Genomic DNA, 18226 nt, shown 5'->3' with positions numbered 1-18226 from the left:
ACAGGCATCTGAATCAGCTTAATTAAAACATGTTAGGTGACAATCTTCAAAGTTATAAACAAATCAAATGAAAAGTAATAGGGGAGCACTGGGTGGTGGTGGCGCACACCTTTAATCCCAGCACTCGGGAGGCAGAGGCAGGCGGATCTCTGTGAGTCTACAGGGTGAGTTCCAAGACAGCCTCCAAAGCCACAGAGAAACCCTGTCTCGACAAAAAAAACAAAAAACAAAAAACAAAAAACAAAAAAAACAAAATGAAAAACAAAAAAACAAATGTGGGTGGGAAAGGATCTTATGTGGCCTCAAAATAGCTTCCATCAAAATATTTACCAGTTATAAAGTGGAGAAAACTCGGATCTACAGTAAAGAGTCCAGAAGATGGCTTCTCACTTAGGAGAGGTAGCCTCCTGCGACCATTCCACTAGGATACAGTGAGGGTATTGTATCCTGTTAATGACATCAGGACCAAACTGCCTTAGAGGGTTGGATCTAGAGGATGCTTCCAGCAAACCAACAGAAGCACAAACTGCTTGGATCTTCACAGACTTCAAGGCCGTGGAAGTCAAGGGAGGAAGGAAGAACTGTTTGAGACTCAGGAGAGTAGTAACACAAGTTCTAGACTGAATGCATGGCTGCAAAGCATCCGTGGGGAAGAGACAAGGAAGTTCTTTGTCCTTCTAGGGAAATTCTCCTGTATTTTATCATTCATCCATTGATTCAGTCATTGTTTGTCAAGACAGTGTCTCACTTTGTAGGCTAAGCAAACCTGAAACTCATTGTGTAGTCCAGGCAGGCCCTAAACCCTCAGAGATCAAACCTCCCTAGTACTAGGATTACAGTTATGAGCCACTACATTCAACTTCCGTATTTTTAAACCTTCGGAGTTTTTTAAAATGCCAATAGGAAAAATAGGCAGATAGCAAAATTATAAAGTCAGAGAGTAGCCTTTTTCTCCTGTACTGCTGTCAAGAAGCAGGTTCAGTGGTTTTATTGGGGGGGTGAGCTTGCTAACGCTTACATTGCCGTTTGTTGATTTACCAACTTCACACAGTTCTATTTGGTCCCCAATCTGAAAGATAGGTATTTAGTTTACTTTTATCTTCACTTTCCTCCCTATTATTTGAGTTATAATTTGCATGCAGTAAAAGTCACCTTGTCTCTGTGCATTTTGACAAACCCAAGTAGTGGTATCACCACCACCCAAGTCAAGATATAGAAAACCTCAACAGCCCCCCCACACACAAAGTTTCTTTGCGCCCCTTTGCAGACAACACTAAGCCCACATCTCGCCCTTGACAAGCCAGTCACTTTTGTTATATTTATCTTGTGAGTTTTAATTACAGCTTTAAATTATATATTAAACCCTAATGGTTTTGTTCACTGAACCTTATGACACCTCGTGGTGTGTAAAGATATTGGTAACCTGCTCAACGCTGTTCTGCTATCCTTCCCCTCTGCCTTTTCTGAGCCTTTCTAGTTTTTTCAATAAGCTCATTGTTGATAACCATAGTTAAGCCTACTATTTACATAGATATCACTTGAAGACTATGTGTCCCTAATGCCTGTATCAAGTAGTCTCTTCTTTGTCAGTAACTTGCACTGCCCCCCTCTGCTGTGTCTTGTGGGTTGCCCGGGATAGTATGGATGCTCTGATTATCTAGACTGGGAGGATGAGCCCACAATCACTGCAGGCCCGTCTGCTGCCCACATCCCTCCATTCTCCATATCTGTGAAGTCACCTTCCCCAGACTAAGGATATACAGCAGGATGGGCTGCCACCCTGAGACTCTGCTAGCCTCACTTTGCTCACCTTGAATATGCCTATCTTAAATGTTACGGGATCGTTTTCTTGTATTTCTATGTTCAGTTACTACCTATGTATTCATGCCTAAGCAAATTGGTCTTGGCTCCTGTTTTTTGAAATTCCTATGCAGGAGTCATACTGTATAGAGCCTATGTTGCAAGAACCAAGAAGGTAAAGCTGTTCAGTAAATGTTCAGTGAAAAGAAAATAATTGAAACAAAAATATAGCCAAATGGAAGACTGCATTCTGGTTTGATTTGGTGTTTCCCTTGCACATGGAGGAGGGATTCTCATGATGACTCTACAGTGAATACAGAATGGATGAGGAGTTTTGGATCAGCATAAATCTCCTCCTATACTATAGACCAGCATCCAGGACTCCAGGCTCCTTAGAGGATCTGCAGGGAATGTTTGGCAGGGGAGCAGTGTTCAGATGCAGACTGGAAACACGCCAGCATGTGGCCCCCATGCCACAGGTGGTGGGACCTCCTCCAGCTCCCTGGGGACACTGTGCTGGCTTTATTCCAGGGGGCTGGCTGCTCTCCAGGGGGTTCCCAAACAATACAGCACAAGCTGTATTCATCTATTGTTTCCTGTGGCTCCAGATTCTTCTGCAGCATTCTTACCCTGGGTAAACCGAATGTAATTTTTCCATCTGTGTGACAGTTTTCTTTATTTTGTTAGTCGTGTACTAAAAGATTCAGTTGCCAAAGGGCTCAGTTTACATAGTAATTCCATATCATCATTCCTGTAAGTTCCTTGTAATTCTGTGTCCTGTTGATGATTGCTGGCTGTTATCGTCAACCAGCTGGCAAAACCTTCTGACCTTGTGTCACCAAGAAACATTTGTTAAGTGGGTAGAAAAGTTCCTTCCTGGCCAGCTTTTCCTTTTGTGTGCATTTTCTGTAAACAACCACAGTAGTTGGTTTTCTCACCTCTATGCAAAACGCCTGGCTTAAGCGATCTAAGGGAGGAAGGGCTCATTTTAACTTTGGTTTGAGAGAGTGCGGTCCACCACGGCACTGAGTATACAGCCGAGCTCACACCAGTGAGAACATATTGCTGAGACTCTTCATATCTCCACAGACCAGGAAGCAAAGGACTTGGGCTGGAAGTGAGGCCTGTAACTCTCAAGGCCTGTTCCCCAAGAATGACTTCCTCCAGCCAGGAACCTCCTAAACATTCTAAAATCACGAAAAATGGTTCCACCATCTAGGGACCAAGTGTTCAAGTGTGAATCCATGGGGGCCATCTTACATTCAAACCCCAAAAGGTGTCTATGTTCATAGAAGCAAGTTCATAGATGACTTCTGATTCCTCGTCACACGTTTTAAAAGAAAAGATCTGCCGTGTGTGATGGGGGATGTCCTTCTGTATACATGTTTCTCTTATTGGGTGATGAAGAAAACACCGTGGCCAATAGAGGCAGGGAGATGGGCTGACTAGGAGATGAGGAGAATTCTGGGAAACGTAGGCAGAAGAGTCGTGTTGTAGACCACAAAGAAGTAAGAGATCCAGACCCTTCTCCAGCAAGGTAAGATCACATGAAAATACTTAGAATGATAAAAATGAGCTAACAATTAAGAAAGAGCTAGCCAATAAGAACCCCAAGTCACTGACCAACAGTTTTATAACTAATATAGCATCTGTGCTTTTATTTGGGGCAAAATGACTCTGTGTGTGTGTGTGTGTGTGTGTGTGTGTGTGTGTGTGTGTGTGTGTGTGTGTGTGAGAGATTCCCTGAAACTAGAGTTACAGGTGGTTGTGAGCTGACCAACATGGGTACTGGGGACCAAACTGTTGCTGGTATTTACTTGTCCCGCTGACCAAATAAGCACACACACACACACACACACACACACACACACACACACACACACACACACATTGACTAGGGCTTCTTATTGACAAGCTCATCTGTGTATTTCTACATGGCCTTATTTTACCAGAGAACGCCTGGCACATCCTATCCTCCAGGTCGCTCCATGGTGTCTCCCTCAGTCTCCCTCTGCCTGCCTTTCCCAGAATTCTCCTCATCTCCTAGTCCTGCCTATCTTCCTGCCTCTGCTGGCTATTGGCCAAACAGTGTTTTATTTATCAACCAATAAGAGAAACATATGTACAGAAGGACATCCCCATCACCAAACTTGTGGTCCTCTCCAAGAGCAGCAAGTGCTTGTCACTGTTGCCTTCTCTCCAGCTTCTACTTTACACCTTTTTACAAAGGCAGTGGTAGACATTAGATGCTACAGTATCTCTCTTTGGTACTTGATGGGTTTTGTCAGATTATGCAAGTTTTATCAGTTCTCATTATTTACCTCTCCAGTGTTGCTTTCTTCTCTTTTCAGTTCTCAAGATTACTTTAGAATTAATCTCTTCTGAAATCTCCTTGTCTCTCTTTGATTTATTCTGTTTTATATTTTATATTTTATTGCATTCACCTACCGTGTATGTGTATATTTGACGCAGCACATGTGTGAACGTCAGAGGACTACTTGGAGTCAGTTTTCTCCTTCTACCACATGGATCCTGGGAATCAAACTCAGGTTATCAGTCTTGACAGCAATTGTTTTTACACACTGAGCTGTCTTGCCGGCCCCTATTCTGAGTATTTCATTCTAAGTTCTCTCTTCTACTTGACTATCTCTTTAGCTATATCTGTTCTTGGTGTACTCGTCTACTCAATTTTAAATTTTCATTGATTTCATTTTTAGAAATCATGTAATTCCACATTTATATATTTTGTTTCTTCATTTTAGTTTCTATTTCTTATTATACCTCTTTGTAATTTTTAAGAATGCTATGTTAGAGTTTCTCTAAGAATTTTCTAGTATGTCCCTCTTGGTTTGCTGATGGTAACTACTGATTTCTTTAGGAACTGTACTATTCCTTCAGACAGTTGGGAATATTTGTATTGTAAAGTCACTTAGCATGGATAGTGGATTTTGAACATATTCCCTTGGGTAGGGACTTTGTTGGGTCTTCTGCCAAGTTTTCATAGTCAGCTTCTGCTCCTGGAACCTGTGTGATGGTGTGCAAGTTTGGACTGCAAACCTGTACATGGGACTTTGATTTTTCTCAGGAGCCTCGTCCCCTCATCAGACTGCTGGCTAGATGGCAGGCCTCATTGCTTCATCCTAGGCCAGTAGGTGGAATTCTCCTAGGCTATTTTTGTTGTTATTTTTAGAGGTAGATTTTCCAAGGTTGTGGGTTTATGCAAAGGTCGTGGTTCAGTTCTCTGTTCCTAGATAAGAACAAGTCCTTACATCTTCCTGGTGTGAGGGTAGGGCAGGAGATACTAGACTATAACACCTACAGCTACTTTGCAAATCACTGGACCTTCTCAGTTGACTAGGCCTGGATGCATTCCCTCTTCATTTCTACTATCTAGGATTGTCCTTCCTCTAGGATGAGCTTTGACAAATGCTAAAATGTATATCTATCATGTTTTCAATTAGATTTCTTTGGTCTTTACATATGAGGTGAAAGAACAATCTACATTAGATAACTCTGCCTTGTTGTCAGTTCACATAGTTAATGATTTTCATACGCTTTTCAAGTTAATGTCCACAGAGAATCTGCATGAGACTCAACTCTGTTACTCATTAAAAATGTAGATCCTTGGCCTTCATCCATGTTTTATTGAAGCAAAATTCTGAAGAAGCAGTGCTAGAGAATATGTATTTAGAATGAGGACCAGAAAATAATTATAACAAAGTTGTAGGATAAAAGATTCATATACAGAAAAATGAGTTGTATTTTTATCTACTAACAGTGAACAGTGGGAAACTGAAATTTCAAAAAGCAATATTGCTTAAATAGCATTAAGAATATAAAGTATTCATACTTAGCAGTAAGATACAATGACATCCTAAAATTTGCAGGCAGGCAAATGGACAGAACTAGAAGAAAACATCCTAAGTGAGGTAACCCAAAACCAGAAAGACAAATATAGTATGGACTCATTCATAAGTGGATACCAGACATAAAGCAAAAGATACCCAGTCTACAGTCCATAATCCCAGAGAAGCTAGAACCCTCTTCCAGAAACAGATGGAAGCAGATGCAGAAATTCACAACTAACCAATGGGCCAACCTCCTAGAGTACAATCAAAGTGATGGAGGAACGACCATATGAACGAAAGAGCCAACACCATGATGGGGAAACCCACAGAATCAGCTGACCCGAGCTAGAGAGAGATCACTGACTCAGGTCTGACAAATGGGGAACCTGCATAAGACTGAACTAGACACCCTTAATATAGGTGACAATGGTGTGACTGGGACAATATGTAAAGTCACTGGCAGTGGGTCTAAAATCTAACTCTAATGCACAAACTGACTTAGTGAAGTCCATTCTATATGGAGAGATACCTTGGCCAACCTAGGCACAGGGGTGTGGGGGTAGAGAGGTGCCTTGGTCCTGCCTCAATGAGATGATGGGACAGACTTAGTAGACTTTCTAGGGGAGGCCTTACCCTCTCTGAGGAGCATATGGGAGATGGAGAGAACAGGAAGAGAGGAGGGAGGGGGACCTGAGATTGGAATGTAAAAAAAATAAATTAATAAAAAGAAAGACATCAAAAGGAATATAAAGTACTCAGAGATCAACCACACAAATGCAAGACTTGTACAGTGAGAAATAAGAAACACCACAACAATTACAGACTGTACAAATGGAAAATTCCACACTGCCTGTAGTCAGCGAATTTAATGTTGTTAAAATGTCACTCCCTGCCCCCCCATTTACCTATAGATTTGCTGTAATCAAAATAAAAATCTCAACTGCTTTTAAAAATAGGAATACACAAGTTGACTCTGAAATTTCTGTGGAGGGTCTGGGAAGATAACACTGTGATTAAGAGCACTGGGTGCTCTTGCAGAGAACCAAAGTTCAGTTCCCAGCACCACACAAGTTACAACTGCTGTAACTCTAGCTCTTGAGATTCATCACCTGGGCATCTGCTGGCACCTGTGTGGGCTCTTTATCCCTCTCTCTACACCCCCTCTCTTCACACATACATGTACTTCTAGAAATAATAAAAATAGATCTCTAAATTTCCTGTGGAAATGAAGAGAGTCTAGATTACCCAAAATAACTTGCAATTTTACAGTTAGTTGTCTGGAAGCCAGGTAGGCACAGTGGCTCTCTCATTTTATTCTTTCCCTAACTATAAGACTGCAGTAGCCCAGACAGCACAGGATGGTCCCATTGGCACATCTTGCCTTACTCACATCTTTCACCAGACAAGATAATATTCAGAGATTGAGGAATTGGGACGTGCATATCTTAGACACCCTTGTTCAACCTGTCAGGGATCCTGTGTGGGCATCCAGTTTTTTTAGTGCCTTTCACATGTAGTCCTCTATTTCTAGATGCTCAACACAATCACTGTCAAAGATGAAGCTAGTCCTTGTGTGGGTATCTATGAATACACTCAAGTATAAGCACAAAGACTTCCAATGAGTAAATTTGAGGTTCTCAGTGGCCACTGGGATGGCTGGACACTCTTTTTATCTTACAATCAAGATAGTTAGAACCCAGAAAATTCAGATGAGCAGTCTGCCTGAGGAACCTCTTTATCCACTATTTGAATCCAAACTGAGTCATACGTTGTCAAGTATCCTATCCTCTGTCATGTACCTCGCCATTCCATAAGACACACCTCCTGTCAAACGGCTACATTATTGCGGTCGGAAGAAATGCTCAGGTCCCTTACCCACCCAAAACTCCATCCACTTTTCCTAAGATGCCTAAAACATGCACCTAACAGCTCATCAAAGACTTCCATATAATACCAGGAATTTAAAACATCCTATAAAGTTATGACCTATTACCTATAAAGTTATCAACGGTTGGTGTACATCTACTCCCCCAAATTAGATGTGAATTACATTTTCCTTATTCACTGCTGTGCCCATGAACTGTAAACTAAATGATCAAGTAATATGCTGAAGATTCTAAAAATACTACCAAATTGACCTCTGGCTGGAGCTTTCCCTAGATAGTGGGCAGAGGGCCACACCAAGATGAGTGAAGGACCTAACTTTTCATCAGGGTGTGATGTGGGAAGAGTCACAGGCACTCTAGGAGTTACCTAAGGAAAGTAGGAGGTCCGTGTGTTTTCACAGAACAGTCCAGGGGCAACTGCAGCACCCTTCAGCATGGCTTTTGCACACGGCAGTGCATGGAAATGCAGGGACTGAATGAATGGCTTGCCACTTCTGTCAGCCTAGGGGTCTGAGAAAGCGCCATGAGCGAGGTAGTTTACAAACTAGAGAAACTTTATGTCTCATGACTTTGGAGGCTGAGAGGTATAAGATAAAGGTAGCTGCAGATTTGGTATCTGATAAGGGTCCATTTCTCACAGCATTATCTTGGTGAGTCCTTAACTCACGAGAGTCCCTCTGGGCTCTTTTGTAAGGACACTGACCTTATTCTGAAAAGTTCTGCATTTACCATCTATTCCTCTCCCCAAATCTCCTCTTCTTAGGATTAATAATTAATAATCACCTTGAGGATTAGGATTTCAGTGTTTGAATCAGAGTGTATTTGGGGAGGGGGGTGGAGAGACAAAGCAGAAAACAAGTTTTGGGAGGCCTGTGCTTTGCATTTTCTGGTATTTAGTGCAATGAGGTCCATTGCCTTGGGGATCCAGGCTCATTAACTATGTCCTGCAGAGCATCCCTTTGTCTCAAACCTGTAGGTCCAGTTTACTCTAACCATACACAAGAAACTATGTTGTTTTTAAATGCTTTAAGGTCTTGCTCTTCTAGGAAGGAATCTGTTCTTGTAGCTTACTGCTCCCTGGTGTTTGTCCTTCTTGCTTTTTGCCAAAACAAGAAAAATATCTGCCTAGAAAATCCTGTGAAAAAGGAACATTTGTAACATGATCCTAAGATTTAGACCGACACCTACAAATGCAGGGGTACTGGTTTACTGCTCTCATTCTGTCCCCAGTAAAGGAAGTGGCTGTCTACAGACAGGACCGGCTCCTTTGAAGTAGTTAATAATCCCCAAAGAAACAGTGGTCCACTCCTTTATTACAACATGTGTTCATTTGTTCGCTCGTTCGCTTGTATTGTTTTGTTTTTGTTTGTCTGCTTAAGGAGAGCAGTCAAGGTGAAGACAGAGCTGGAGAAAGTTTAGGCCTGACAGTTATAAATAGCCCTGCTGTTTATCCCATGCTACATTAGCAGGTCTCTTCCTCTACCAGTCTGCAAATTGGAATCTCAATCAAAACGCATTTCTCTTGATCATAGAGTCTAAGTCATTGCCAAGAGATTTGAACTCTGGAGTAATGATGAAGGGTGACAGTGTTTGAGTGTTCTGAAAGTTTTATTTATATGCTAGAGCAGTGGTTCTCAAACTGTGGGTTATGACCCCTTTGGGGTTGAACAACCCTTTCACAGGGGTTGCCTAATACCATCGGAAAACCCAGATATTTACATTGCAATTCATAGCGGTAGCAAGATTACAGTTATGAAGCAACAACAAAGATAATTTTATGGTTTTGGGTCACATACAACATGAAGAATTAGATTAAATGATCACAACATTAGTAAGGTTGAGAACCACTTCTCTAGATTTTTCGTCATCACCAATGCCTCCTTTCCAGGATTCAGGTGAAGTGAAGAAAACCCTCTGAATAGATTAGCTGTTCCAAATATTGTAAAGACCAGTCTTACTTCTTATACTCAAAGTTGTAACTGCCTGATGACCACAATGCTGCCCAGAACTAGAACAAAAAGACAATATTCCTGTCTCAAAAGAGAAAAAAGACTAATAGCAACAGAAAACAATAGGATGTCACAAGGCATTATAATGATGGCAACAGTGAATTGAAACTGTTGCTTTGTATAAAGTATGCTAAAATCTACAGACCTAGAGATGCTAGGTAACAAGGAGGACTCAAGAGGGATGCTCAGATCCCCCTGGGAAGGGGAAATAGAAGAGATTTGGTAAATGGTCTGAGGGTGGGTGGGGATGGGGATGGTGGAGAGGGAGAATACTAAAAGATATTACTGGAAAGGGAGCATTTCAGGATCTTGTAAAAACCTGGCACAAGGAAAACTCTCAGGGATCTATAAGGATGACCCTGACTAAGAGTCCTAGCAATTGCATATATGTATCCTGAACAGGTCATCGTCCTGTGAACAGACTGGTGCACAGCCAAATTGTCATCAGAGAGGCTTCATCCAGCAACTGATAAAAACAGAGACAGAGACCCTCAGTCAAACATTAGGCAGAGTTCAGGAAATCCTGCTAAAGAGAGGGAGAAAGGATAGTAGGAGCCAGGGGGGTCAAGGACATCACAGGAAAACCCACAGAATCAACTAACCTGGGTTCATAGGAGCTCACAGAGACTGAACTGACAACCAGGGAGCCTACATGGGACTGATCTTAGCCTTCTGCATATATAGGACAGTTGTGTAGGTTGGTCCTCCTGTAAGACTCCTAATAGTGGGAGCAGGGGCTGTCTCTAACTCTTTTGCTGGCTTTTGGGAGCCTACTCCTCATACTGGGTCACCTTGCCTAGCTTTAATACAAGGGGAGGTGCTTAGTCTTACTGCCACTTGATATGCTGTGTTTTGTTGATACTCATGGGAGACCTGCCCTTTCCTGAATAGAAACAGAGGAAGGGATTAGGGGGAAGGAACAAAGGGAGGATGGGAGAGGGACTTGGAAGAGAGAAGGAAGGGGAAACTGCAGCAAGGATGTAAAATAAATAAATAAATGTTTTTAAAAATGCCCAAAGAGATAAAGAACTGTTGCTTGGTAGTTCTGATCATATTTTAATATTAAGAACTAACCCTAACAAGCCATCAAAAGAGTTTTGAGTATTTAAAGTTATTGTCCAGAGCAAGTATGCCCATTGGCCCAGGAATTAAGACCAACTGCTGACAACTGGGGCCTTACAGTTCTGTACAGCTTTGGTACGACTAGAGAAACAACCAGTCGAGTAAAGAAGAAACCCAGAGCGGGAGAGACTCCACCAGCTACACATCTTACAGGATTAATGTCCAGACTATACAGAGAACTCAGAAAACAGAGTCCAGGAAATAAATGACCCAATTAAAAAATGGGTTGGAGATCTAGACAGAGTTCTCAAATGAAGAAATAAAAAATGGCCAAGAAGTACCTCAATAAATATTCATCATCCCCAGAAATCAAGGAATTAAAATTAAAACAACATCGAGACTTCATCTCAGGCCAGTCAGATGGCTAGGGTCAACAAAACAAGAACAAATGCTGTTGGAGACGTTGGAATCCTCATTCATTCATTCCATGTTGGTGGGAATTCAAATTGGCACAGCCACTCTGGAAATCAATATGGAGCATTCTCAGAGATTAAAAATAAATCTACCATATGACCTATATCACTCCTCAGCATATGCCCAGAGGAGTCAACATTCTGCTTCACAGATATTTGCTCAATAATGTCTATTCACAATAGCTAATATATTGAAACAACCTAAATGTCCTTCAACAGACGAATGGATAATTAAAGTGTCATACATATACTTATGGAATAATATTCAGCAGTAAAGAAAAGTGGAAATATAGATGATTGGATGAACCGAGAAAAAGATCATATTGAATAAGGTAACCCAAACCAAGAAAGACAAACGCTGCATGTTTCTCTCTCATTTGTGGTTCCTAAATCCTTAGATGTGAGTACACAGCATGGAGTAACCATAGAAACCAAGAAAGTATGCTACAGGCGGGTAGAGGCAAGGGGTGGGATTGAGTGGGGAATGGCAATATACAGGTGATAAGAATAGGGAAATGGAAAACTGGAGTGGGCTAAAAACCAGGGAGGAGGGAGGTCAGTCAATACAGACGGAGAAGGAAAGACATGGGACAGATATCACCAAGGTAGTTTGATAAAACCCCAAGGAATTAGTATTTTTATATTTTACTTAAAATTGTAATGAAACACCGTGTGTGTGTGTGTGTGTGTGTGTGTGTGTGTGTGTGTGTGTGTGTGTGTGTGTGTGGTGTTGGTGCTGGAGATGTAACACGGGGAGGGTCTTATGTATACATACGGTGCTTGCACTCTTCCACTGAGCTATACCCCCAATCCTATCTGATGTATTCGTTATGCTCCCTCACTCTGCTCTGTCCTGTCCTGCCCCTGGTATTCACTCCTGTACCCTCTGCTGCAATGGGACCCAGCTTTAGCATCTGCACAGGGATGAGGACACGTAGCATTTGCCTTTCTGCACCTGGAGGTTAACTTCCATAATTGTCTTTTCCCTGATAAAATGTCAACCCAAATTGCTATGTAAGCTGTTCGTTAAAGGTAAGAACCTAGCAATATTACTGTTTCCTAAAGATAAGAGCCGACCTCCACCTTAGTTAAATTGTAGTTCCCTCGATACAGGCAGTCCTGGGGAGCATTTGAGAAGCTCTCACTTTGCATTGGTAATAAGTTGTGGGTGATTTGAGCTAATAAAGTACCATCTGGGTAATAAAGAATTGATTTTACAGGCCGAGAGATCCGCTTACCCCTCCGAATCAGAGGAGAAGGAATGGGGCCCAAGATTCACTTCAATTTCGAATTACTGGACATTGGCAAAGTTTTCATTGGAGCTGCCCACTGTTACGAGGTGGGCACTACCATGTTCCCTGAGGCTTCCAACAGTACCTGGCTTTTTTCTCTGGTTCTTTTGATGTGTTTTTTTTATTTGATAGAGACTTTGTACAGTCAGCTTCCTTTTACATTTTCTGTCTCTTATTAACCTCTCTCCTAGCCATGCTAAGTAGAGTGTCTTCTCCCATCCTTTTTATTTTTTCAAACACTAAAACTCTTTGGCACTGTAATTTAATTGGCTTTATCCTTCTCGATTTGTAGACCGCAGAGGGAAAAACCATAAATACACCTCCCCATCTGTCTAGCTTGTTCTCGGACAACAAAAATCCCACAGATGAGAGCAAAGTGGGCTTTGTGCATTTTCTCGACCCTAATGAGGATAGCTGTTTTCACACTTCAGGATCTCCTCACAGTTCCCTCTTCCCCAGTCTGTGTTTTTAAAAACCAACCATCTCAGTTTCTTAAGAGAGTACTTGTGCTCTGTCTTCACAATTAACTAGAAACTGGAATTTTCCAAGATGAACTTACGGTTCTTCAGAGTCAATGTCACTCCAGTGCCACTTCATGGGTCAGCTTCTATAGGATGTACTTACACACCACCACGTATGCATGCATGCATGGATGCATGGATGTAGGTATAAATGCTGCCATCATAACTTGGTTTTAGGATACTCCTAAATTGTGAATGTTTGTAATAAATGATAAGTAGCTGTCTGGTTCTGGGATTTAGTGTACCTCTAGGCATGTACGTGTGGGGGGGGGGATTTGCCATCCTTACAGAATTGTGAAAGGTAGAGTTTTTGTCCTTATGTCACCACAAACATGAGATGCATGCAGTTAGTTCCTCTACATTCCCTTGGTGTATGCTGAGACAGCGCTGGCCCTTTGAACACATTCATTCACTTAGTCCTCGCAGAAAGCCTACAGAGCAGGGGACAGCTGCTCCTCACATTTCTGGCTGAGTAAGATGGAGCTTAGAGAAGTTTTATTTCTAGTTAGGTTAATGCTAGATGAAGTATGGGGAAGGTTCAGCAGGTGCTCCTATAGTACAGAGTCTGGCACCCGGGCCCCTCCATCTTCACAACATTCACTTCTAGCACATTCTAGCACATTCCTGCAAGATTGCAGTCCCCCTGTCACATGCTAGCTGAGGGAGAAAGAGCTCTGAGGAATGTCTATGAGATTTTTATAGGAGGCAGCATTGGAGGTAGCATGCCACACTGTCAAGGGTATTCTATTATTTGTATGTGTCTACAAGGGAGAACAGAGAATGTAGTCATGATGGCAGTATAGAAGAAGACAGATGACAATGGATGCCATAGGTGGTAAGAAACTTGGCCAAGTTACTCAGCTGGTAAATGCCATGAGCACCAGGTCACTGATGCCCTCTGTGCTATCTGTGAGTAGGAGGTTCCTTACAGGCATATCATTCTTTCAGGTTCTCAGCAACCCAAATTTCCACACCAAGTAAATCCAGCCTACAAGGAGGAGTGCTCACATGACGGGGGACAATGCTCTTCATTCCCACACTCACTGGGGTAACTGATCTAAATGAAGCACAGCAAAGATACACAGATGTTAATGTCAGGAAAGGGATACACACAGGCACACAGCTGGATGATACTAAGACATAAGAGCTACACAGCTGAAACTTCTGCTCTTGAGAGAAGAGTACCCGGGGCAGAGAAAAAAAAATGTGATGGTTCTTATTCTTTGATGTTATCCCACATGCATTCTCCTTACACCTTACAACCTTACAGATCATACTATATAGATGCCACATCAGGAAAAGACAGTCAGTTCTAATGCAAAATGGATATGGTTTCCCTGAGTGTAACAATACATTTCTTAGCAATTTCATAGGCATGTCCAGATCTTAACTGCAGAGCAAACCCAAGTCAGCCAAAGTGTTCAGTGAGGTGAGGCATCAGATTGGACAGAGTTGAGAAGGACTTGGTAAGGCATTTTTCCGGGGAGAATCTGCATTCTTGGCATCTTCAGTGCTGATGCTTCGTTGCATCTCTCAACTAATTACATCACCTACTTGAGAACTTTGAATAACTAGCTGCTGACCTTAGTCATTGCTGAGCTTAGCAGATGCATAAAGAAAGAACTATAATCCCAAGAGTATGCAGCATTCTTCAGTGTAATTCAGAGGAAAACAAAGAGGAGGTCAAGTTCTAGTCTAAGTGACCCCTTTTCCCAAGGTGCAAGGGCCCTTCCTCAGGTGCAAGGGCCTCAGAATCATGTCCCAAACATCATGCTCTCCAAGGTAGAGGAGCTGGGACTGGGGAGATGCCTCTCCAGGAAAGTAAAGTGTTTCCTGTGCCAGCATGAGGACCTGAGTTCATATCCCCAGAAACCACATAAAAACCTGGGCATGATGGAACTTGCCTGCAATCCTCGTGCCGGGGTGGGACGCAGATGGACACAGGAAGATCCCTGAACTAGTCAGCTAGTCTCACAAAATCAGTGAGCTCCAGGTTTAGCGAGAAACTCTGTTTTAATAAATAAGGTGGAAAGTAATTGAGGAGGGCACTGGATGGGACCTCTGACCTCCACATGCACAGATACACAGACACGCATGCATCTGCACACACACACAGGTACCCACAGGAAAGCACACACTTGCATGCATACACACACAGAGTAAAGAACTGTCATTGTTCAGAAAACCTGGGGAAGAGAATCATGTTAACCTAATAACAATAAAAGCAACAAACAAAAGGGGATTTGTGTCCAGAGAAAAGAACAAAGGTTCATGAATGCCTTAGAGAGTGGCCTTCAGGGTCACAGACATAGCCAAGATATATTGTATATGTGTATGGAAATTTCAAAAAAGTAAATAAAAATACTTAAAAAAAGAATGGCCTACAAGGTACCACAAGCATATGTCAGTTACCCTTTACATATAGATCAATTCTGTGCCCACAGTGCTGGACAGTGGATGTGCAAGTATCATTTTCATTTGTAAACTCTGGTGCCAAGTGCTACCTTCACAGTTATATGAATTAAGAAATTTACCATTATGGAAATATGAAAAGTTAAGGGGACAGATGGGAAATCCAGGCACGGAGAAATTAGGGAGTTGTTTAAAATTGCTTAGTTAGGAAGTCAAAGGCAAGTCTGGGATTTAAACCCAGGCTGTTTGGCTTCTGAGTCCTCAGTCATAGTCATTTTCTATGCGGTCTCTTTAAAAGAGAAAAAGAAGGAAGCACAGTTCAGACCAGCAGGGACTTTAGAACAAGGAAGGTTGGAAATAAACATGAAAAGGCGAGCCAAGCAGCAAGCAACCTTATTTATGTTTTTGTTTTGGCGCATTGGTTATCTATCGTTGGCAGCAGTGGCTGTGTTCCTCTGCAGAGGACGTGGCTTTCTGTCTTACCTGTGCTCCGCTCCAGAGCTCAGTCTCCAGGACCTCCAGTCACAGCTGATCTCCTTGGCCACCTAGTGCACTGTCCTGCTAAAACAATAGGTGCCAAGTGGCGGAGGCTTCCTCTAAGCAGGGCACCGGATTCCCATTACTACAAACACTCCAAATCCTCCAAGATACTCCCCATCCTCCTGCCATTCCCATCCTCACCCTTTACCACTGTTTCAGCGCAGGTATCCAAGCTAGTCAACCACATCTCCTGTGCCTCTCCTGCCCTGGACATTTGTCCTTTGGATGCTGTAACCACACCCCATCACAATCACTCTCTTCCTCAAGGTCAGGGTGATCTCTCATTATCCATAAGGCCCAGAACTCTTTTCCCAGAGCTCATTCTGCTGACCTCTGTCCTCATTTGACTCTTCTGGCACTCCTTCCTTAACTTCCAGCATGTTCTGTCATTCCTTAGCATGTCTCTAACATGTCTCACGTTTTTCTACTAAATTTCTGGATGTGTTTGGACACTTTTCAGTCTTCACTTAGCCATAGCCTCTTTGTGCAAGTGTAAGAACTAGCTACACACCACTCCTTGCTTGCTTTATAGAGAATATTTAAGAGGTACTCTAAGAGTCTCTGTCCATAGATAGAATTATTATCAGTCTCCATATAGTGTGAAGAGGACAGATAACTAACTTGATTTGATTAACTGCTAATGTCTTGGGTATGGATTAAGGGATGTTCCTGTGCATCAAGAGAGGAATCCAGTTACCTTTCTAGGTGTGAAGGCAGAACTGTCAAGGACTGGAGACAGTGTCTTTGCAAGCCAAGAACAGAACAGCGTGAGTGTAGCGCAGGTTCATGCACACAGATGGTGAGGCAGGAGGTGGGCGCATCAGACAAAAGCCAGCTGTGGAGGACTCCGCATGCCAAGCATGAGCTCCTCACATGCACACTCAAAACCTACCGGGCAATCAGATGTAGGCACTAACCTGGTGCCAAGACATTAGCATACAGGAATAAAGCATCTGGAGTAAATGATTGCTTGCATAAGAATCCCCAGATAGCCACTCATCCAATGGTGTTTGAGATGAGCACATTCCAGAGGATGAAATCGCATAGCACCACAGAGAGCATCCTCATCATCTGGACTCCTCGTGACATCTGATTAGTAGTCTCCAAGCTCCAGTAGAGCACGGGCTAAGGCAGTTGCTGCTGGTCCACTCTGCTTTGCTTTCTTCCTTCACAGCCTGTACTTAGCCTTGGTTTCTTCATGCACACGAGAGGATTATCTAATCTTCCTGTGGTCACTTGATAGAAAATATTTAAAAGGTAGACTAAGAATCATCATTCGTAGATATAATTATAGCGGCTTATAGCTGGCCTTTTAGTGCTATAATTCAGATGTCTAACAATTTTAAGGATTTTTAAAAAGTTTTTAATTATTTGTATATGTAGGAGGGGAGTATGCACATTTGAGTAGGGGTGCCTGAGTGTGGGCATCAGAGCTGGAGTTACAGGTAGTCATGAGCCACCCACTATGGATCCTAGGACCTGAACTTGAATCTTCTACAAGAGCAGTATGCACTATTAGCCTCTGAGCCATCACTCTAGCTCCAGCTAACTTAATTTTGAAGAGAACACTGAAAGCATAAAATGACCTTGCGACTTAGTAGTCCAATCTTCAATCATTCAGGACACTATGCAGTTCATTTCTCCTGGGAGTTTCCTTTGGTTACGATTCCTGAAGTTTTCCCTGATGTTGAATATATGTATCTGTATATTTACATGAGTACTGACTGCGGTTCCCTTGACCTGATCACCTTTGGCTTTGATTGATGCAGGCAATCCTGTCCAACAAAGGCAGCATTGACGCCCTCTTCAATGTGATCCCTCCAACTTCAGCCCTGGGGGCCTGCTTTGTTTTCACTCCTAAAGAAGGCATCATTGAACCAAATGGGGTCCAAGCTGTCCAGATCTCCTTCAGCTCTACCATCTTGGGGCACTTCGAAGAAGAGTTCCTGTTTGATGTTAATGGGTCCCCGGAGCCTGTGAAACTGACCATTAGGTATTATACATTTGTAACTAATGTAGAAACAGATGACAGTTTTCCCTTCTTCTTTCCAGAGCCTCAAAAAGTAGTAGGTCACATCTTGGATGTCCATAACTGAACCCTTCAGCATAGTGGGATGTCTAAAAGGCCCACCAGTGTTTCTTCCCACAATGGATGTCATTATGATACCGATACAGATGCTATCTGGATAGCTGGCTTTCCTCTAAGTTGTAACCTATAAAATAAGGTTTAAATTCTAGTTACACTCTATGGTTTTCTTATGGGGGTGAGGCAGGGCCACTGCAGGACCAGGTGGAACAGAAACCTCCATCTTCAGTTTCCCATCCAAGTATTAACCAGACCAGACCCTTCTGAGCTCCTGAGATCAGCTTGGCATGCTCAGGA

General features: G+C 42.5%; 1 protein-coding gene across 5 annotated transcripts in view; it reads left to right on the top strand.

The window, feature by feature from the left end:
* Window positions 1–18226, top strand: part of Hydin (HYDIN axonemal central pair apparatus protein) — a 352162-nt gene that overhangs the window by 117626 nt on the left and 216310 nt on the right. For all 5 annotated transcript variants that reach the window (XM_040736928.1, XM_040736948.1, XM_040736939.1 and 2 more), the window contains exons 12-13: window positions 12299–12417; window positions 17613–17836. In XM_040736928.1, coding sequence (XP_040592862.1) covers window positions 12299–12417; window positions 17613–17836 — 343 coding nt within the window. The remainder of the gene's footprint in view (window positions 1–12298; window positions 12418–17612; window positions 17837–18226) is intronic.

Source organism: Mesocricetus auratus, unplaced genomic scaffold, assembly GCF_017639785.1.
Source record: "Mesocricetus auratus isolate SY011 unplaced genomic scaffold, BCM_Maur_2.0 Super-Scaffold_6723, whole genome shotgun sequence".
Taxonomy (NCBI): domain Eukaryota; kingdom Metazoa; phylum Chordata; class Mammalia; order Rodentia; family Cricetidae; genus Mesocricetus; species Mesocricetus auratus.
This window is presented reverse-complemented; position numbering and strand designations above follow the sequence as displayed.